We start from the raw sequence: 22,940 nt of genomic DNA, 5'->3' as shown, positions 1-22,940 counted from the left end.
CTCCTGTTCAACACCACTACCTGAGCTGTGACCTAAGCATGCAGTAACTCCAGAAATTCACTCCCAAACCCCCTACAACTTGTTTGTTGTGGCAGTCCTCAAGAAGACAGCACATAGCAGCAAGCTCAGCCCAGTGAATCAGGATGGATTCATCATGCTTTCAAGTACCTGCACTTCAAATGCACAGCAGGCTCATTTGCACACAGCTGGCTTGGGGCTGCCTTCTCCAGGCTTCACCTCAGCATTCACATTTCCATAGGCTCAGACAAAAATAATAAGGACTCACCATTATCTTCTGACCTTCTTTTTTTCCCCCACTTGTCTTTGAAAGTTAATCAGTAACCAGAGATTTCTGCTAACAGTTCATGCTGCTGATCTCAAGGTCCCGTGGTCCACAAAGCTTTAGAAGATTCTGTGCATGGTTGAATACATAGCCATACATACAGCAAATTCTCTACTTTCACGTTTGAGCTTCCTACAGCATGAAAAAGGAGTTTTTCACATCCTGCAACACTGTATCTGCAGCTCTCTAAACCAGCTCTATCATGCCCTTTTCCAGGCGGGTAAGAACATTTCAGGAGGTTAAGAGAAATAAAAAAAAAAAAAACAAGACACTTTTCATGAGACAGTTACTGAGCTTCTCACTCTGGTAATCCACATCAGTTTTCAACCTGAAACAAGCGCAGGTGGCATTTAAGGTCCTAATGCTTTTATTTTAAAAGCTGTCACCTCCTCGGGTTGATAACACGATATGCAACGTGGCCACAATCATAAAACTGCCGATGGTGAGCTGCTTCATCTTTGTCCAATACTGAGATCTCAGCTAAAACCGAGCACTTAAACCTTAAATATCTCAAAGAAACCTTTAGTAAGTCATAGATAAGATGGTTAAATACTTCTGCTAAAGTGTCCTTTCCTTCTAACTGCTCAGCTTTTCAAATTCATGGAATATTATTTTACCATTTATCTGGTTTGTTACTTCTCAGTCCCTCAGTCCAGACAGCCCCACAGTCAGAAAAACGAACAACAGCAAAGCCAACATGCAAGGCACCTTTCAGCTTGATAAAGAAGCTGAGGAGGTGACAAACAAAAGCTTTCTTCACTTCTGCTTTGATTCTAAGATACGTCACATTCGAGACTCCTTTCACCGGTGAGACAACAGGGCAAAGCTTTTTGTCCTAAGCCTGTTTCTTTGCCTCTGCCCACACTGCATTGCAATTACTCAGCCATCAAGAAAAAGACAACCTGATGTTGTATAAAAAGAGCACGTACACACCATACTTTGAGTCTCACCCCTAGAACGTTATTCCCCATAGCAAGCAATACAGCAGTGCACCACGTCCTTAGCTGTAAGGTGCATTAATAGTTATTGTTGTCTATTGCTTTCCTATCAAGTCCGCCACAAAATTTCAATCACTGACTGCCATTCTATTCAGGATAAAACTACTGACATGGAAGGGCACGTGACATAAGAGAAAAGTAGAATTCATCGCAAAGAGTTGGCAATACTTAAGCAAAACTTGGATATCCTCATAAATCAGCATTATAGAGTAATTCGTATCACTTGAATCATGCTTCTCTTTCCTTCTACTTCACCCTGATGTGGCAGGAAGTAATTAACAGGGATGTGTTGCCTTGCATACAGCTGGAAAGAATTAATCCAGCATTTCATCTGTGGCACTGTCCATTTGGAAAACCATTTTTTCCTGCACACAGAACAGTTTGTTTCACATTCAGCTCTAGAGATTTGCATTTCCTTCTTCTTTATCTGTTACACAGCGATATTTGATGGGAGCCCAGAGCAAAAATACCATCTTTACAAAGGCTTTGCTACTTGCGCAGGAAAAGTGTTACATGAAGTTATTAATTTCTTTTTTTTAAACTACAAGATACAAATAAGCCATCCAGAAAACAATTTCAAAGGGAGACTTGAAATTTAATATTGCTACAGTAATTACTACTAGTACTACAGATTAAATAAGACTATTCATTTTGTTATTTCATTTCTTCCCCCTCTTTCCTATTGAGAACTACGATTCCCTTAGATAGAAAACCTACTTTCTGCAATCTGTTTTTGCTGTATGCAAAGCACCCAGGTCTTGTTTCTGGTTCTAGGTAAAAACTGGTTGGGAGAACAAGTGATGGCCCCAGCAATCAGACACTTACTTTTCGTGGGAGAAAAGGCAACTAAGAACAGCTGGGGATTTTATGAGAAAGATAAATAAGTGACGCTCTTACGTTTTTAAATATTAACTTCAGGAAGGCTTGGAGAAAGATCTACAGAACCCTTCAAAACGGCAGGCCTCAGAGAAATGCTCACACTTGGCCACTGAATCAGTGAGAAAAAGTTCTCTGGGGAATCGAAATTATTAAGGTAATTGAGCTTTCCACAGATCTAGTATTACAATTCTAGCACTTTTATGGATGTAATTTCAAGCTCCACAACAAAATATATCTTTATGTCTATACACACACATATATGCATAGGGCACTTTCTTATCCTTTTGCTATTCCTTGTTAGCTTTGGATTATTAAAGGAACTGAGTGTGCAATCCAATACAGATCAAGATACGCAGATGATACAGATCTCTCTTTAGCAATGACAAAGTTTAACTGTTTACACTGTATTTCTACCAGTAACAATCTCAGAATACTGTTTAGAAACACGAGACAGATATTCTTTCAAACTTGTTTTGGCTCATCATTTGAGATGGGAATGCTAGGTTTAAACAACAGGGAAGACAACAAAAGACAGAACACAAGCTCCCTCCTGTCCAAAGCCTCAGAAAACAAAAGAGCCAGATGTACCAAATTCACAGACCAGAAATCATATCCCTTGATGAGAAGATGTGTATCAGTTTGTGATACACACACATATTCCTACTACTATTCCTCGAAGGCAAAGGAACAATGATCTGACATGAGTTTGCCAATAACAGTTGGCACAACTGCATCCCAACCAAAAAACAGACACAGAAAGGAAAACAGAGTTCAAACACAATCACAATTTTTATGAAGTTGACAATTTTCAATATCCAACGTGCTGGCTTTATTTTAAAGGGGGTAAAACACTGGACACTGCAAAAAAAGCATTATCACTTTACAGCTGTGCAAGCAACACAAGAGAAGCTTTATGATTATTTGCCCAAGACCTGGATTTTCCAGTGAGCCCTCACAGGTTTAGAGGGATAGCAGCTGTCACCTTTGTGCTCCTGTGTCTGGTCACTACCCAAGAGCTTCTAGGAAGGATTCAATAGTTGACCTGTGGAAGCAGTTGGATTAAAACCCAAGCACCCCTACTGTATAGCACACGCAGCTTTACTTCTCAGCAGGAGCACTTGCATGAAAAACTTCAGTATTCCTCTCCAGCTTCCATCATCCTAACAAAACCCTTAAGGTAATTTTATTCCTTGCATAATGGATGCTGGAGCTAATGTCATACAAGGAACCTCCTCCTCTTCAGCATTTCTTTGCCGCAGTTATGAAATATATGCTTTCTGCTATACAAAAAGCTAACTGGCAGCACCACAATGCTAAGTAAAGAGGAAACTATAGTTTCGACATTTGTCATCTAAAATAAAGGACATATTAGACCATGAAAGAACATTAAATGCACAGCACAACTGAAAGGAAACCACTATCTAAAAAAAAGTTCAGAGGTTAAACACCACGAGTTTCAAAATAACAGTTTTTCTGGATTGCCACTAGGAAGGGGACAAGTATGAAACACAATTATTTTGTTAAACCAATATGTAAGTCATAAGCGTGGAACTCATTCTCCATGACTTGTTTGTCTTCAGAGGAGGGCGAATCACAGAGAAGACACACACAGCCCAGCTCCGAGGCTGAACGCATGCAGGATGCTCTTTCGGAAGCGCTGCTGACGAGCACAGCCCCTGACAACCCTTTGCCAAAATCAGAGCACACTGCACTCCTTGCTCACAAAAGATGCCTCCAGGGAATTTGTGCTCATCATCATTATTCTGTGCACGTAGGAACCACCTTCAACGGCTTTTACTTTAATTAAACCTTACTACTGTAAAGGGCAGAGAGGGCACGAACACATTTACTCTACACTGCAAGTGAAAGTGGTAATGAAAGAGAAAGCAAATAGAGTACCTTCCTCCCTCCATACTCACAGACTCTTCCTCCCCACCCGCTCCCCCAAAGAGGAAAGGAATTCCCCAGTCAGTGTTTCAAGACAACCGCTCGAACCTTACAGGCAAGGACACGTCCGCTCCTCATCCTGAAATCATCCTCCCCCCCATCCCTTCTCAAGTTGAGCACTTGCCTCTCCTCCGTGCCCATCAAATATCCCGAAGATGGATGGATGAGTCTTGTTCACCAGGTCGGTGATTACTTCGAACCTGTCCTCCATGTGATCCCTCCGGCCTTGGATGGAATAGACAGCCACGTTGTGGCTCTTGAACTCCCAGGTCTTGGAGAACTCGGCATCCAGCACGTCCAGCCCTCCGAGCCTGTCATTCTGCATGATCTCGGCCACCTTGCCCTTCACCATCTTCACCGCATCCCTGCTGGACTTAACAATGGTTTTCACCTCATCCGTGTGGAAGAAATAACTCCACAGAGCCAGGCTGATGCACAGCAAGAACAGGGTCTCCGGTCTGAGCAAGAAGTAACGCATGATCCGACCCAGCAGAGACAGCAAAGTCATTGTATCCTCTATCATTTATTATCGAGACCGTGTATCCCCACACCATGCAACGCGCTCCCGGCGGACGGGACGGGGTCGAGGCGAGGCAGCGGATCAGTGCATGCTCGGCCGGGGCGCAACCGGCAGGCGGCCAGCGCCGAGTCCCGCTCCCCGCGGCTCCCCGCTCCGGCCGGCGCCCCGGGGGGGCCGCTCCTCGCCCCGCCGCTGCCGGCCCCGCGGCGCCCCGTGCCTCCTGCGGGGAGCGGCCCGGCCCGGCCCGGCTCGGCGGGAAGGCTCTGCCGGTGCCGCACACCCCCTGCGGCCGCGGCACCCCTCCGAGCCCGAGCCCGCCGCGGGCAGCCCCTAGGCCGCTGCTCTTCCTCGGGGCCCCGCGGGAGACAGCCGCGCTCCGGCGCTCTCGCGGCTCGCGGCGTCGCGGAGGCAGGGGCCGGCCGCAGCGAGCTGGCGTCTGGCAGGGCCGCCGCGGGTACCTGGCCGCCGTGCCCCCCGCGCCTTGCGCCGTCCCTCCCCCGAGGCGGGGCGCCACCGCCTCCTCCTCGCCCGGCCCCGCCGCCTGCCTACAAGTCCCGGCGGGCTCCGCGCGGGAGGCCACGCGGATTGGCTGCCGGCGGCGCGAGGGATTGTGGGCGTTGTAGTCCGGCGAGGCTGCGCCGAAGAGAAGCGAGCGCCGGGAGCCTGCAGCCCCGCAGGCATCTCCCAGGGGCGTCTGCGGAGTTTCCTGTCACCTCCTCTCTCCCCACGGGCTCTGCCTGTTCTGACCCTTCCCGAATCTCCTCTGCCGTCAGCTCTTTCGGTGCTGCGCGTGCTTTGTTAGGAGGAATAGCGACCAAAAATATCCCTCTTGTGGATTTAACAGCAAGAGGGAGATTCAAGTGAAGATCGATGTGAAGTGATCCGGGAGCAGCAGTGTGACCTATCGTTGGACTCCCCCAGGTTACAAGCACCGGGCTGAGCTGCTCCCAGGCCAGGAGCAGTTGGAGACCCCTCGGCAGCCCCGACTTCACTCAAAGCCAGAGAAACAAAGAAACAAAACGGGGCTGTGGCTGTTCTTGAAGCCAGTCATGGAAGATTATCTTCTAAATGTAATAAATAATCTCCAAGATGCATTCACGTGCAATTCACGTTTGGGTGAAGAGGAACAGAAGCAGACATTTCCAAATTATCAAGTCGATAGTCGAGGGTGTCTAGACAACGCTAATGAAAAGAATAAAGGAACTCCTGAAAATGTGTATTTTCTTTCTCCAACCCACTTCTGAAAGTTGTTTTTCTGATAACTGCTAAGCAATGGAAATTACAAGCTGTGACTGCAAGCAGAAGTTTGCCGGGATAAAATCAATTCAGCGCGCCGCCTGAGTTGCAAATGAGCAGGAGGGATTTTCAGCCAGCTGGCAGAACGGGGGTCTGAAAACTGACAGAATTCAGCCAGCAACCTCCGAGAGCGTGACAGCTGATATGATAGTCAAACACATAAGAGTGGTGTTGAAAATGAATTAGCAAACCACGAAACCTGTCGGAAATTTTGACTGAACAGTCTGCCTTTGAACCTGCCTTTCTGCCAGAGCTGAGCGTGTGCCCTCCGAGTCTTCCAACAGCTCCCTCTCTCCTTAGGCTGCTGGTAATACAGACGTTGTGTGTAAACTCACACAATATTTTTTGCGGTCTTTTCAAAGATCAGCTTAAGTCAGAATCAAGCTTAATCAGCTTTGATTCTTACATCCAGCTCTGGAAAGCAGGAAAGATAATGAGAGATGTTGCAAATAATAGTGATACTGCTATAAAATCTTAGAGGTACGTAACACTTCATCAGTATTTCAAATGAATATTAAAGTCATATAATTCAGGCCAAAGACTCTCTCTTACCTTCATCCTCCCCTCTGCTGCTATCCATGTGAGCTGAGCCAGGAGCTCTTCACCTGAAAGGCCAAGATATGCACTCATCATTTCGGTACTATAAAAACTGCAAAGATGTGGGTGCTAGCCGAAGAGCCAACTTAAGGAGGACTTTGGGGAAACATAGGACTAACTGTGACAAACAGGCTGAAAATATGTTGTACCAATTAAATAATAATTTTGCTAACTTTTTGACCACAACTACGCTGAAGCTTTTCTGTCAGACTGGGTTCTCACTTCACAAACAGATTTTTTTGCAAAACTTCTCAGTTTAAACAAATCCTCGTTTCTTTTTTCCTATTTAAATTATGTCTTAGCATGGCTGGGACACTTGCACTACAACACCAATCCCTCCACGCAGTCAATTTGTCTTTGTGCAACTTTAGAGAGCTAATTTCTTCTTCCTGGCTTTTTGCTGCATGCTACAGCAGCTCCCCTTTGAGTTATTGATTGTACTGGCTGTAAGCTGCATGTGGCTGCTAAGCAAAATTTGCTCTGTAACAACTGTGTTTGCTTTTAATAACAACTTTATTCTTGCTTCTTTTAATTCTTGTCAATCTTATATTTAGCAAAAGATAACATACATCTAAAAATGTGGAGGATAGCCTCACTACAGCCAAATAATTTGATATTTATTTAATCATCATTCTAATGAAACATAAATTTGCATGTGCCATGAGGGTACAGTGACCTGTACAAAAGTTGTGCTTCACTGACAGTGGTATGAGGTCAGATGATGGGACTGCCAAGTGAAATAAAGTGGTTTCATTTCAGACTCTGCACGAAGTGCTCTTCCAGCCACAGCATGCATCCCCAAACTGTTACTGCAGTTCCTGAGGACTTGCACCCACACACTGTGCAACAGCAGAAGATGCTCCACACCACCCTGAAGCACTCCATCAGCACCCTGAGTTTTGTTGCCTATCTTCTGTAGCTTTATATGTCCCCTATGCTGCAAGAGAGTTTGAGTTAGTTCCAAAAGCATCTCAGCTTGAGAATGTGATCTGAAACACTCTGTAGCTGCAGAGTGTGCAAAGCTTTCACTTCTGAATGGAATGCAGATGCAACAATACAGTGCAGGCAAAATCTTCTGCTAAATAGATGCAAGAGAGCAGCCATTGTTATTATGATATGGCCATTTCCAAGTCATCCATACAAAACCTGCAGAGAATTTGCTTTCACTCAACTCTTGAAATGGAAGGGACCACCAATTAAATGTGAGTAATCCAGACACTATATACAAGTTCTACGTGAAGATAGCAGAAGTGCAAAACTGGAAGGCTCAGTGTAGCACTGAGACAGCCCTGATCCAGGGTGAGCAAAGGGACTCACATGTTTGATTACGCACTCCATGGCTGAATCCCACATTGCTTTCTCTAACAAATTTCCCCAGTGGAATACCAGAACTTCATGACCCAAAAACTTTCTTTTCAGAGCTGGAAACAATTAAAAACTTCGCAAGTATGTGGCATATGTTTTGTGATTGAAAGATTTCACTTTAGTTTTCCTGGGGATAGAACTCTGGCACTTGTTCGTTTGTGAAAGGCTTGAAAAGCAATCATTGAGTCAGCTTCACAAATAAACTTCATAATTATACACCTTACAATGAGGTAGAAAAAACATATCTTGCTCAACAGCTCCTCCTACTGCTTACACGTACCACGTTTGTAAGAAGCCTCATAAAACAATGCTCGTCGGGACAATCTAAAAATAATAATTTATTTCGTTTACCCTTTATGCAGACTGAATTCACTGCTCCTTTAACCTTGGCAATAACAGGGGAGATGTGATTCTCCGTGGTCCATCAGTCTCACTAGATAATTTCCCTGGTGTGCATGGTCCAGTTTGATGGAATCTTCCTCTAAAAAATGCTACAAAAATCCAGACAACTGCTTTGTATTAGAGAGGATGCTAAAATTCAGAGTAAGCTTCTGTTATTTACTGCATTGTGCTGCCTGTTGGAAAAGCCTTCTCAGGATTTTCAGATTCAAACAGTGCTATTACCATAACCCAGAAGTACACACAAATGGCAACTTTCACTGCAGGGTGGAACAAGGAAACTTGTATCAGAATATCCCAAGAAGCACATAGACTCATTTCCCTTTTCTTCTGCTACTATACAAAATTGCAACAGAAACTACAAAACGGTCTTTTCTGCATGTCAAGAATAAAACAGCAATGCAGCCAAATATCTTCTGCTTTTTCTTCAGATGTTTTCAAGAAACAAATTTTAGAAAATTCAAAATGTTCTTTTGCCATGACAGACACAGCTCTCCAGAGGGAGAACAGTATAACAATATATGAAATTGTTTTTTATAAGAGTTTTGATAAGAGGGGAGTAAAGCTGTGGATTTACAGCCAATGGTTTTTATCCCTCTTTTCAGTTGATATAAATAATGTTTTATAATATTGTTCCCAGAATTTTACACTGCAGCAAATACGAAACACTGCAGGTAGATTCTCCCCTCTCCCTGATAAACCCATGAGAAATCTCATTATAGAGATTTCGCTCATCTTGCATCTCCTTTGAAGGGGAATATTTGCAGACGTGGAATGAAAATAGCAATTTTCCACTCAAGTTGTTCTCTTGTATTTTCCAAGGTTCTCAGTTCCCAGCACCCATTATAGTACATCTTCACATGTAAAGTCTGATCTTTGTTTACTTCCTGGCAACGTAGTGTCCAGGGTCACAGGATGTGGGGAGACTTCTGGAAAACAGAGTCATGTTTTATCAACATCTTTTATTTAAGCCTAAGATTCTGCTACGAAGTACAGTGTACCAAAGCACAGCACACACACACACTGAATTGCTGCGCAAAGGAAGCACCTCTTGGATATGTTTGGAAGGTTGGAGGTATGCAGGTAAACAGACATAACCCAGATCCAGCGTACTGATGTCAGGGAGAAGTACATCACTTAGTGTAAGTTCTACCTGAAGCTAATATATTGTTTCAAGAAAATAAAAACAAAAATAAATTGAAAAACAACAGCAAAACAAGTAAACTAAGGAGTCCAGCAGATTAACCTGAAGATGGTCCCGACTGCCAAAGCTGCTGTCTGGAGTAGTTCATTTAAATAGCAGCATAACTTCACATCACTACTTGGTGAAGATGTATTTGGACATTCTTGTGAAGTTTTTGCTGGTGGATTCATGCATCACAAGCTTACCACTTTCATGAAGAACTCCAAAATATGCAAGCAAAATATAAACAGAAACTAAGCAATTTAGAATCACTTTGAATTAGGTATGAACTGGCAAGCTTCTTATTAAATCTTTCTGAGATTTGAACATGAATTGATAAAAATCAATAACAAGGAAACCTAATTTTCTTCATCATTAATTTTTACTCAGCTTAGCAGATGTTTCTTGTCTTACATTGTAGACCATTTAATTTGCGTTAAGCAAGAGACTACAAATTTGATTTACACATTTTAATTCCAAGCTGGCATTTTTAGTACTTTCAGATACATTTATATGCAAAGCATTATGGGTTGCATTCTGGACTAGATCCTTAGTTTAGCCAAGCTAAGCTTGTATCAAAATTGGGATGAGAGGGGAACTGAGGTAACAGATGTCTTTTTTTGTCTTACTCTGAAATGAAAATTCACTGTAGACTCAGCTGACTGCACTGTTTAGAACGGATTTCAAGTTGAATCTAGTGCCACAAGTCTTCACGAGGCTGGTTATAGCCATGATCAATCTCAAAGGGGCAGCAGTGATCTCACGCTCACACCTTCCCTTGAGCTTACCCCAGCAGTAAAGCCTTCTAAAAGTTGTGACAGAGGTAACTCAGCCCCCGGCTGCCTAACATTTCCTTGGGAAAACCAGGTAAGTTGGCTTTCTGACTGCTTTATGGTCCCTGAATGGCGTGCAGCAGGCAGTCTGTGCTTTTGTTCCTGGGAATATGCGATCAGTTTGTACAGACTGCTGCTTTTTCTTATGGAGCCTTATGGACAGGTTCCTGTTACTCAGTTTGAAAGGCTCACTTCTTCACCAAGATTTTGGTGATGAAGATAGATAGAGAAGTAATAAAATAAAAATAGTGGAAAACTGCTCTACTGGGGTACAGAGAATTTAAGACTTTCCCTCTTTTTAAAATTACAGTGGATTTATGCATGCTCATTGCTTGGAATTTGCTTGAGTTAGGTCTGCCAATAAATAAAGTTGAAGCATTCACATCTCTGGGCTCAAATGGGATTGTAAAAGTGGCGGGTAAAGGAAGAGACACAGACTTTTGTTAAAGGGTCAACACAGAAAACTGAATGAGCACTGCTGATGTCCACAGAAAACAGCTATAAACCTCTTCCAAGAGAAATATTAAAGCTCGATAAGAAATTCAAAAAGTGATAGGAAAACAGAACAAAACAAAAACATGCAAACAAAAATACAGAAATTAATTGTAACAGAAACTCACAGAAGACTTTAAAAATGATGTTAGGTAATGGTGATCAGATTCTTAAATTGAAATGTCTACGCTACACTGAACCATACAAGAAAGTTTGGGCTCATAAAGACTGGGTGCAGTAAAAACACTAATAAGCCTAAATCACATTGTCTACTCAAGGATACATTAAGTGTTACCTACTCTACCCGTGAGTCTACAGTGAAAAGCATTTCTTTTTGTTTGTTCTCCATCTTCTCCAAGGCAGTATGTCTAGTAAGATCCAAATGGTATGATTTGTACTAAAATAGCTGTGTGGTGTGATATGTTCAGCTGTCAGAACTGTCTCTCCTTCTTTCTCACTTTGCAAAAAAACCGCACACCACAGCACCATCTGCTTCACCATGGTGCAGATTTACTGCAGAGGAGCTGTATTTTAATGGGAAAAATCATTTGACTACAAGAGAATTTTATGACGTTGCTTTAATTTTCCTTTACTGCTTTTTTATTTTTTTTCCTCCAATTCTCACATCATCCTAGGTTTCCTAAAGGCACCAGACAGTGAAGCTGACACCAGATGGGGAAATGAGTTTCAAACAGCTGCGGGCTTCCCTACTGCTGCTTCCAGCCACTGCAGATTCATTTCTGCAGGTGCATATGGGAGAAGCTGGTGACAGCAAGACAATGCTAAATTTAGTTTTCTTCCCTGCAACCTCCATGGGTTTCGGCATTCTCACAGCTCACAAAATTTGCCACAATCACAGTATCTGTTTAGAGAGTGCAGAATGACTGGCAGCTGCCTTCAGCTGATGAAAAATAGGCAAACAAAGGACGACAGCACACAGAGAAGGAACAGAATGTATTTACACGGATCCCTTTACAGGAGGCTGTTTATCAGATGCTATGAACTGCTTTATTTATAGCTGATGACTTCTCCAAAAACATTGTTCTCTTTCGACTTCTACTTTTAAGTTGACAGTCAGGAGACCCTCTCTGCAAAGGAAATGAAATAATTCTGAATTAAAAAATGGTGAAAAAAGCTTCTTGCTGTATCCTGAGCCCATTGTGAAATATCATCTCTCTTGCATTTTTAAGCTTATTATCATTGCTGGTCACTGTTTCTAGCAAGTATTCTCAAGAAAAAACAGGTAAATCTTATATATGAGAAGAAAATAACCAGAACTTAATTTAATATAGGAGTTGGGGACACTTAGCCAGTAATATGATCAGTTGTTTACACTGCCAGCTCCTTATCCAGGGGTTGTCTTTCAGTAGCCTGTGCAGTGCCCAATAGATGACAAATGTTATACAGATAAAGGGGAGGGATTTGCATTTTCCAGGCTGAAATAATTAGTCATTACTTCCTACAAAAATACAGAAAGCAATAGCCAGGCTGCTTCAGCCCAGCAAATCCTGCCTCTTCCATGTGGCAGACCCACTCACACTCACAGGTTTGAGCTCAGCTTGCAGAACAGAGATGCTTGTACCCAGAGAGAACTGTGCCCTTTCTTTGATCACCATCTCTGCTCTCCCAAAGAGCTTCCAACTGCAAAGCAAAGCAAAGCTTCAGCACAATGGAAAATGCCAGCACACCTGTCAGCGCTCCCAGACCAGGATGCTTCAGGAGTCAAAGTGTGTCCTGTCACCTTTTCCTCTTGCAATGCTAATTAGACTGTGCACTCTGCAAGTCCACAATGGAGGCACAGAAGATGTTTATGCATTTTGTTTGTTGTTGCCCATAGGAATTACAAAGGAAACTCATACAGTGAATGGAAGGTGATGCTATTTGCTTGAGGATGATGCAGTATTTCAAATTCATTCTGTTTGCTGAAGCAAGGAGGGAATGGGTTTGCTCCTTTCTTCAGTGCTAAGTTTTTATTCCTACAGTCCTGCAGTTCTGGCTTCACATAAAACCTATGCCCTCCTGCTGCATCCTGTGCCCTGGATTGGTGCTGGGGTGGCTTGAGAAGGCCAGAGCTATTTGTATTTGGACCTCCACTGCTACAGAAAAAGAGCAAAGACCACACTCAGCTCTGTTACCAGAAGTGAAAGCACAAAGAAATCAGAACTCTTCATCTGCAGACTCTTAAAACATTTCCAGTTTAACTTTTAAGCATTAGGAACATATCTCAGAAAAAGCAGATCCACTGACTAGTAGCCTCTTAATGTTAGAATTAATCTCGTACTTCAGAAGTAAAGCCAGCTAAATGTGCGCAGATAAAATAGTTTCTCCTTTGCTGTAATGGAAAAAATAAAGTACTAAAGAACTAATTTCAGAGCTTGGCTAAGCATTAACAGCATTTTTTCTGTAACAAATACATGAAGCTACGGTTTTGGAAATAGGACAGGAGATGGCTGATGCACTTATATCAGAGGAACTGGGCTACTAGCCAAAAGCTGAGTTCTGCTAGTTATGTTCCCAACCAGGAATTGATTCCTGAACTGATGTATCTGAGGATAGAAAAGCAAACTATAGCATAACGCACAGAATCTGTGGGCTGTGTGCATATTTATCTTTCTTCTATTGCTTTTCTTTATCTTGTCTATCAAGATCTGAAAATTCACTGAAGTCTTGAATCATAACGCTCGTAGGAAGAAGTGAAGCAACATATATTTACAACCTAAGTCTTGTATATAAAAAGGAAGACCTCACTCTACTAGCACCTTTGAGCCTGATGCCCTTTAAGGAGTTTCCTTTAGCCAGGGTTAGTTCAATCACTACACATGAAACAGATTAAACATGGCTGAAAAAACCAAACATCCTCATACTTATTTGTGTAATGATTAAGACGTGAAAAATATTACTTTTAAGTCTCTGAGATAATTATGGTTTTAATCTTCATATGTTTTTTTGCCTGAAGTTACCAGTAGTGAGCATTTTCAAGAAAATCTGCACTACTGAGGTGTAGGGAGCAGGCTGAGAAATGCAACACAAGAAGCTGAAGCAGTGGTAGTAAATGTTGGTCATTGTAAAATGCAGTTTTGATACAACACACAGTTCCCTTACAGAGTTTTAATTCAGAAGTTAAGAAGATGCAAGAAAGTTCAAGTACTTGTTGGGCAGACTCAGTGGTAGGTAATAAAAGCCTCTCAGTCCAACAAAATGAATTCTTGAAGGCTTGAGATGCCTCATGCCGGCAAATATCAGGACAGGAATGACAGTACAAGAAAGTGTGTCAGACAGAACCTATCTGAGAGAAAAAAATCTCATTTTAAATGACCTTTGTTATGCTGGAGGGAAGTAATACATATTCGAAACCACAGCTGTCATTTGCTAAACCAGCTCTATTACTTCCTTAAGCTTAGTACGTTCACTTAGTCTCTACTCCTCTCTAATATCATGAGGCATTTAATTAAGTCTTGTGTCTTAACGTTTGCTCTCTAAAGACCCGAGTTCTGCTGAAGAATCTAAAATTCAAGTTTTTAACTAACCTTGCTCTGGAAAGGCAGTTAAGCACATAAATAGTCTCACTGACCTTCAGCCTGTGCTCTGCTATATATGGCTGTTCTGAATTAATCTCAGGAATGCACGTACTAATGAAATCCATGGGACTAGTTACAAGAATGATGATATAGCTGTAACTGTCGTTTTTGTTTCAAAGCTGAGGACCTCCTGGTTATCCGCCCTTGTAGCCCTGGTTATCCACGTGTATGGGGCTGCTGAATCACGGCCTGAACCTCTGATTGATCACCTGAGGCAAGCAATGAGTCAGCCACGGGAGCACAGGTGATGACAATTCACCTGTGCTGCAGGAAGGGGTGGAGCCTGGCTCCACCTCTCCTAGACCCATTTAAGAGCTGACTGCCAGTGGGGAAAGATCTCTCTGGAGATCTGCTCCATCAGAGTTCATCTCATGAGCCCAGGGCAGGGTGAGTGACTTTCTCTCATTACTCCAATATAAATTATATTAGCCAAGCTCCTGGATATATATATATATATATATATATATACACACACACACACACACACACACACACACACACACACACACACACACACACACACACCATCTGTATATCCATTGATTATACACCACCTAATACATTACTGTTCTATTTGAATCAGTGGCAGAGATACAGTTAAGGTGACTAGCTTGAGTACTCAGAGCTCCCCCCTTCTCCAGACTCTTAAAGCTATGAGTATATGGACAAACAGCCTTCAACAGAAGCACACTTCCTGACTGCATTCTCCATATGTAGAGTCAGGAGAGCAACAACTGCCTTAGCTACACTGAGGAGGATTTCAGCGTATGCCAAACTTTAGATAAGTTTGCCCTTTGTTTTCAAAATGGGCTTTGTTTTTTCTCACCCTCAAATGACACTCCACAGAGATTCTAAAGAGCTACATCTGGAATGAGGGAAATATGGCTGAAAGGATTTAATTTATCATTAGAATAAGATCCAGTATGTCATCCAGATAGGAAAGTGAGCCAGGGATGAATGTTTGAAATAAAAATTTATGAAACATGAAATGAGCTTTAATAGTAAGTCTGCGAAGTCTGGAAACAATAGGTCTCTCAGGAGTGGCAGAGTCCTATTTTTATGGTGCTCTGATAGATGGGAAGGTGATAAAGTGCTGTATATGAGGAAAGAACTAAAAACGTAATTGAACATGGTTCATAAATCCATGGAGATCCAAAAGCTACATGCTGAGTACTAATTCCTGCTGGGAAATGTTTCTATTTAGTTACACTGTAAAGGTTAATAGTAAATATAATCTAACAACTGTAAATCTTTGGTTTATTTTTCTTCTAAGATATGACTTACCATTGACCTTCTGTTATCTATCATTTGAAGATTCTGTCTGCATTTTCCAGTAAAAGCTCGTCTTCCTCTTTTTGATTAAATTAGACTATGAACTCAGATTTTGATTTATATGGGGTAGCAACGTCTCGTTCTTCCAGAACTGAAAATGTCCTCATTTAAGATCAGATCAGAAGATGGGATGAAAGCCTTTTATAATTTTGAAAGGAATCAGTCTTTTTAGGCCAGTCTCTACATCTTTGTTATTAATCATAAAGATAGATACATATAAAAGAAGATATTTTTACATCTATACTAAAATTCAGAGAATTCTACATTGACAAATGGCTATTAATAAGAGAAGGATATAAAGAGAAATGTAAAAAGACCTTCTGGCTTAAAGGCCCACTGCTTTCACAGTTTGCAACTATGAAGGGGCACCAAAGATGCTAATGCAGTTCACTCTTAAGTGAAAAGTTGATGAACTTAACTTGAAGAAAGATTAAATTACAGAGAACTGGAGCTGAATGAAAATATTTCAGAGCGCATTTAACTGGTTCTATTTCTTGTTCATTGCTTTCACACATTTATTTCTCCTCTCATGGATGCAAGGCCATTTACTGTCATCATTTAATATCAATATGCCATTGCTTCTGAATCCTTCCGGCCCTGCAGTTGACACAACTGAAAGACCACATAAATCTGTCCAACAAGCTGCTTTCTACCTTCTAACATGCTACAGCATCCCTGCCTTTGAGGCGTCTGAACAAAAGAAAGCACCATTAATGCATACCAAACATCAAGAATCACAATTCCTCACTCACCATTTAACCATTACCATGCTTTTCCTTGACCAAAATAAAAACACAATAATCCTAGTTCTTCTTAAACTACTGTTTAGCAAATAACTGTATCATGTTTAACAGACCATCCGCCTTTTAGGTACGTATGTACAAGATACCATCCTGCTGGTAGTCCTTAATTACAGCAGAAATAAAGCTACAGAAAAAGAAACCTCCCTGCTGATCCATAAATGAGTTCTTTTCAGCAGTATCAAATAATTTTCAGAAGACAGCAATAAAATCAAAGAAATTTCACACATACAAAAAAGTGTTTTATAGGAGTACTGTTAAAGCTGACGTAAAAATTTCATAATGTCATCTTATTGTACCACTAGAACTGTATATAATGTTCCAGCAGTCATGTATGTACAAACACAATGTGTAATAATAGGCACACAGACTGTTTTGATATTACTGTAAATTGCAAGCTATGAATATATCTATATTCCTTTTTTTTTCCCCCCCATGTATTTCTATTTTATTTTTGTCAGTGGTGATTTGGGAATTCCACTGAAGGTATACTCCTGTTTCTTATGCCATACTCCTAGAGAAACTAGGACACATAAAAGAAATGTCTAAATGAGGAGAATTCATACACAGGAAAAAGCCTGAGCTTCTGTCAAAATAATATGAATAAAGAAGCAGCATCACTGATCACCCTGACAGTGGAAATGCAGAAGATTTGTTTCCTGATAGAAAAATCATAAAGAATAAAATTTGCCTCAAATTCTCACTCACAGTTAAAGTCATTATTCAGAAATTAAAGGAATAAACAATGAGATAGATCCACTTTCCCATTAGGTGTTAATTCCAAATAATGGAATTAATGGGCCTGACTCCAAAAAAGCTAACTGCAAGTTCCAAATCCATGATCCCTGGTTTACAGTGGTTAACTGTAGCACTGTTAAGCAAAATACAGAATGTAATTCCATGTATTTTAGCCCTATTATTTCATAAAGTTTCTTATATGGAAAGACTGGACGAAAAGGAAATGCAGTCAGATAAGTTAATGTGCATAGAGGAGATACTTCAAATCTTTAGGACCTTTGTAGTTAATTCAAACATTGTTCGCTGATATTTTCTTCTCAAACAACAAAATTCCAGTTCTCTAGCTAGGTACATTAACTCTGAACATAAACAGAAGCATTCTATGCAGATTCAGTTGTCTGACACTCTCAGACTTGCAAGTTTGTTTTTTTTTTTACATGGGACATTATTCTTCAATGCCAGAAGAAAAAATTTGTCTCCATCCTGATCAGATATGAAAACAAGGCTTTTCCCCTCCGTGTGCCACAGTAGATACAAAGTTTGGGGAAAAAAATAATATCTGGGGAAAAGAGAAGTGTTATTTGTGTTATTTGCTTGTGGCCCAAACACAGCTTTAATGAGGTAGAATAAATGTCTTAAAGCAGAAAAACAGTTTTAATCTGCCGACTCTGTTTCTAAAACACAGGATTAATTCTAACATTTCTGCTCAGCCCATTTGCTTGTCCTGAGATGCATGTATTATAGCTACAGGGCAACAACAAACAAAATGCATAAAGGACTTGCAGAGTGCACAGTCTAATTAGCATTGCAAGAGAAAAAGGTGACAGAACACACTTTGACTCCTGAAGCATCCTGGTCTGGGAGCACTGACAGGCGTGCTGGCATTTTCCATTGTGCTGAAGCTTTGCTTTGCTTTGCAGTTGGAAGCTCTTTGGGAGAGCAGAGATGGTGATCAAAGAAAGGGCACAGTTCTCTCTGGGTACAAGCATCTCTGTTCTGCAAGCTGAGCTCAAACCTGTGAGTGTGAGTGGGTCTGCCACATGGAGGAGGCAGGATTTGCTGGGCTGAAACAGCCTGGCTATTGCTTTCTGTATTTTTGTAGAAAGCAATGATCATTAATATTTATTGCATAGTATTTATTTGTTAATATTATTTATTAATAATTATTTCAGCCTGGAAAATGCACATTCCTCTCCTTTAATTGCGCAGCATTGCTGGTGGGCCTCTTTTTTCTTTGTCAAGCAGACAGGATATGCAAGTTGCAGGGTTTGCTGTTTTCTTAGTCTTTCCTTGATGTCAGTGTATTTAGAAGGCTTTCATTTCCTTATCCCTATTCTCACTTTCATTGCCATGATAGGATGTTCGCTTCTCTAGTTCTTAGGAGTCAGCAATTACAATTGATTTCCTAAGTTTTCAACTGTCTCTTCTTTCCCTCCTACTGCAGATTAAATCTCACAGGACACCATCTTCTGTCCTATGAAAAGCACGTAAGGGGCACTCTGGGATAGTTCAGCAGAAGACTTCTATCTATCTTTCTATTATAACAGGTAATTTGTGCAACATCTTTTTCCTTTCAGCAGCACATGGAATATACTTTCTCTTCACAAGACACCACAGATTAAAATAGAATTCATAAAATGAAGGGGCAAAAGGAAATTTTGCATATAAGGCTATAAATAGGTCTAATTTGACAACACTGATAAAGGCTAAAACTTGAAATAAGTTTTAGATAAAGTCCATGAATGTTCACCAAAGTGTCCTTTTGGAGAAATAATGCGTATTATTGAGATGAATTATACCATTTCCCAGTGCTTTCTCCTTGCACTGTTTTCACTTTTTACACTGATTGCTCAAATCCACTGCACATACAATTAATTCAGGATTCACTGTGCACACCAAAAGTGCCTACAAAGGCAGGAGCAATTTTTTTGCTCATAACACATAATGAGTTATCTTGCAGTAAAAAAATGTATGACTGATTAGATTTTACCTGAGTTTTCTTCTTTTTACAGCCTATTTGGATTTTAGTCAGCAGGATTGTGGCTGTGGTGCACAACACTGCTATCATGGCAGACTGTGCTCACAAATCCAGGAGGTCCACCTGAAGTAAAAGAGACAGGTTTGTGTAAGTAAAGACCTTTTATTTGTTTGAAAGTGATGCATTTCCTATCCTGTCTGAGCTGGAGGAAAAATTAAGCTTGAAAAAATAATAATAATAACCTTTTGCGCAGTGCTTTTGCTGCAGCAGAGACTAAGAGGACCACATTGACATTTTCCCCTCACGTTGCGCCCGCCCGCTGTCCCTCCCTGAGGGAGCTTTTCTTCCCGCCCTTTCCCCGGGACTATCATTCCCAGCAGCCCTTGCGGTGACCTCCCGCCTCTTGCACGGGCTCGCTGCCGCGGGGGCTGCTGGGACTTGTAGGCGTCTGACCCCCAGACGGCTGCTGCGGGGAGTTCGGGCGGGCTCCGCTGAGCCGCTGAGGTGAGGTGACGGCGAGAAGGCGGGAAGGTACGCGGCCCGGCTATGGGGAGCGGAGTGCGCTGAGGAGATTTTGCGTGGACGCTCCTCTCCCTCTTTTGTAATGAACAGCTGTTAGGGATCCAAACAGCCATTATTCTTTTGATGCGCCCAACGTGGCATGCTCTACAGCTGGACGTGTTCAGGATCATCATAGAATCACAAAGGTTGGAAAAGACCTCCTGTCATGACACCTCCACAATCATCCACTTCAACCGTCCACCTATCACCAGTATTGCCCACAGTTCAGTGGGTTGGAGCACAGCTGAGGTTTGCATCAGTTCTGTGCCATCTCTCCAGACTGTTGCTGCAGAAGCACAGCTGAGTCAGCTCCAGAGTCCTTAATTAAAGCTGGAATTTCATTCAAGTGCATAGCTGAAATGTTTACTGAGGCTCTTCACCAGAGGTGCGTGCACTTCTGATGTGAATGAGGAGGGGAAAAGAAATGAGAAAACAGAGACAGGGACACGATGTCCCTGACCAGTGCTACTGGAAAGCTCCACTTCTCATCCTGTGCCACTCAACTGTGGTATCACTTATTTTTCATAACAATGTGACTGTTATTGCGCATTTGGTTTGCAGTATGCACAGCTGTTTTTATATGAAAACTGAATGAAATTTTATTAGTAGATACAGTGAGAGCTCTCCATGTTGTTCCAGACTGTTTTTCAGACCATATGTGCTCAGGATCTGCAAGGTAGCTAGTGTGGTACTGTCCTTAGTATAAAGTAGAACACAGGTTAGAAAACAGGCAAACCTTGGTGTAAGGAGATCTTCCTATTTTATCATGGGCTGCAACAGCAGAATTCCCCATGAGATAGTGATTTGTGTACGGCTGGGATGCAGGTAGGCGGAAGAAACTTGCTTTGGTTGCCTACGTACCAGGGATAGCTAAATAACATACCGTGTGAGGGGCAGGTAAATGAGCTGTGCAATGAAGTAAAACAAATACAAGGCGGAAGATCTTGGTGCATTACTCTTTACAACTGGCCCATTTCAGTGCCCAAATTTTATGAAACACTCTGTTCTTGAAATATTAAATGGTGTCATCTTACATCATGCCAATAACTTCTGGGTCAGCCATGCATGTTCCTTATGCTTCTGGAGGTTGTTACTGTCCATGGTTTTCACTAATTATCAGTTCTTAATGTGGAATTAAAACAGATCCTGAACTGGTCTGACCAGGTGTGAAGCACCATGCTGGAAAACTGTATGACTCATGCAGGCAACAATGTAATAACTGAGATACGTTATTTGCATTACTAATAGAAGTAAGTCATTCCTCAATAAGCTGGAGCCAAGACACATTCCTCATCAAGATATTGTCCTTGTCAAGATACATTCCTTGTCTCTGTTGTGCTCCTGTACGTGCCTAACAGCTGATTCCAGGGGTGATACTGCTTGAGCTAGACCTGCTGGGTACCAGGATATGTGAATCCACATGCTAGATACTTTACACCATGCAAAGTCTTTCTAAGAACTGACCTGTTCTGTTACAGTAGAAAGTAAAGTAGTAGTCTTTCTACTTTCTGAGAGCAGTAGTGTGTATTCTGTAGGTTCTTTGAAGCAGCATGATTTTGTCGACAAGCCAAACAAAAGTTTCTCTATATAAGACATTCCTTATTGCTGGGTTTCCATATGCTATGAAGCTAGTTCTCAGGTGTCCTGAGGACACAGGATAACTATCGCAAGCTGCAGATGTTTATAGGAGGAGGTTGGCAGCACCATTTGTGATCAGATCATCCTGTGGTATGATTCCATAGCAGGTTAAGCTCACCTTAGACTGTTTTTGACTGTGTTAATTTTACTGCATTATACAGGTGTGAAGCAGCCATTTCAGGCATTTTTAGCTTGGTCTTCTAAGGAAATCAAGCTTATATCCTTTCACTACTTCTGTCTCTGTACTCCCACATAGCATACTTTTTAACCCATGACCAATTTCAGTTAGACTGGGAAGAGATGCTGATCTCAAATATATCTTCATATGGAGAACCTCTCTGAACTGACAATAAGGAGGATTTCTTTCAGTGAAGTAGGTGTTCGAATGTTTCTGGTTTGCTTTTTAAATTTTTCTTTCCCATGCTAAAAAGAATTATTGCTGTATCACTCCATGACCTTTTATGTGGCTGTGTTCAACTCTGTTTGGCTGGAAACCAGAGTGAGAAGCAGCAAACAGAGGTTTTGCAATTTAATTACCTGCCAGCCTCGGCATAAACCTGGGCAACACAACTAAAAGACCTCAGAACAACCAGAAACAGCTGTTTCTGGCAGTTGCAGGATAAGCTTGTTGAGAAGCTGCCTGGATGTTCTCCTAGCAGACAATCTGTCCATGAGTTGCTGCCTTTTGGGTACTGACACAATTGGAGGGAGAAGTAAATGGGACTGGGAAGGGAACACACCAGTCAGATTAACAGTACACTGCAGGATCAAGGGATAAGGCTCAGGGAGACAGCCCAATTACCTGCTTTTTGCATACACGTTGCCAATTTCTGTTTTACCAGCAACTGCAGAGATTAGTTTTTTAATTAATTGGGCTCAGGGCTGGACACTGCTAGTTAGGGAGATGGAAGGCTAATTCTTGATGGCACTCGGGAAGTAATAAAGCTCTCATAACATGTTTTGCTGTACTTTTCATGTTCCCCTTTTACCAGATTTATGTAAATTTGTGTTGATGTGATGCTATGAGTCAGTGCTGACTTGTCCTGGAGCACAGATAAGTTGATTCCAGATATGCACCTTAGAGGAGAGCTCTGCAAAATGTAGAGATGGTGTTGAAAAGGGGAAGGGAACAGCTCCTTTGGGACAAGGCTCTCTTTGGGAAAGCCTCTGCTGCTTTACAGAGCTGCAGCAAAACTGCTTTGAGATCTTTGTGGAAAAAAAAAACAAACCTTTGTTCTTGCATCTGCACTCATCCATCACTATAATAGTACTACGCATCACAATATGGGTTTGTTTTCTGTTTTGTTTTGTTTTGATCTTAAAGACTATTTCCATTTATTCTCTGTGAAGGAAAATGATCTTAAGGCGCGTAGACTAAAACTGGCATAAAAAGCAGGCATTTCAGGCAGATTTTGTATTCTGAGTCAGTTGTATTCTGTGATTGTGAACTGTGAAAGGTATTT

The 22,940-nt window shown here is 41.7% G+C and overlaps 1 protein-coding gene and 1 long non-coding RNA gene across 2 annotated transcripts in view; one reads left to right on the top strand and one right to left on the bottom strand.

The window, feature by feature from the left end:
* Positions 1–5,232, bottom strand: part of PPM1L (protein phosphatase, Mg2+/Mn2+ dependent 1L) — an 87,607-nt gene extending 82,375 nt beyond the window's left edge. Inside the window, exon 1 of the mRNA XM_085232581.1 lies at positions 4,288–5,232. Coding sequence (XP_085088707.1) covers positions 4,288–4,690 — 403 coding nt within the window. The 5' untranslated portion in view covers positions 4,691–5,232. The remainder of the gene's footprint in view (positions 1–4,287) is intronic.
* Positions 5,233–14,736: 9,504 nt separating this feature from the next.
* LOC146543655 (uncharacterized) lies at positions 14,737–19,429 on the top strand. The gene is made up of 3 exons (XR_014885495.1): positions 14,737–14,817; positions 18,745–18,847; positions 19,313–19,429. It is a non-coding gene; the product is annotated as an uncharacterized LOC146543655 (long non-coding RNA).
* Positions 19,430–22,940: the final 3,511 nt, after the last annotated feature.

Source organism: Meleagris gallopavo, chromosome 11 (genome assembly GCF_905368555.1).
Source record: "Meleagris gallopavo chromosome 11, MGAL_WU_HG_1.1, whole genome shotgun sequence".
In the NCBI taxonomy this organism is placed as follows: Eukaryota; Metazoa; Chordata; class Aves; order Galliformes; family Phasianidae; genus Meleagris; species Meleagris gallopavo.
This window is presented reverse-complemented; position numbering and strand designations above follow the sequence as displayed.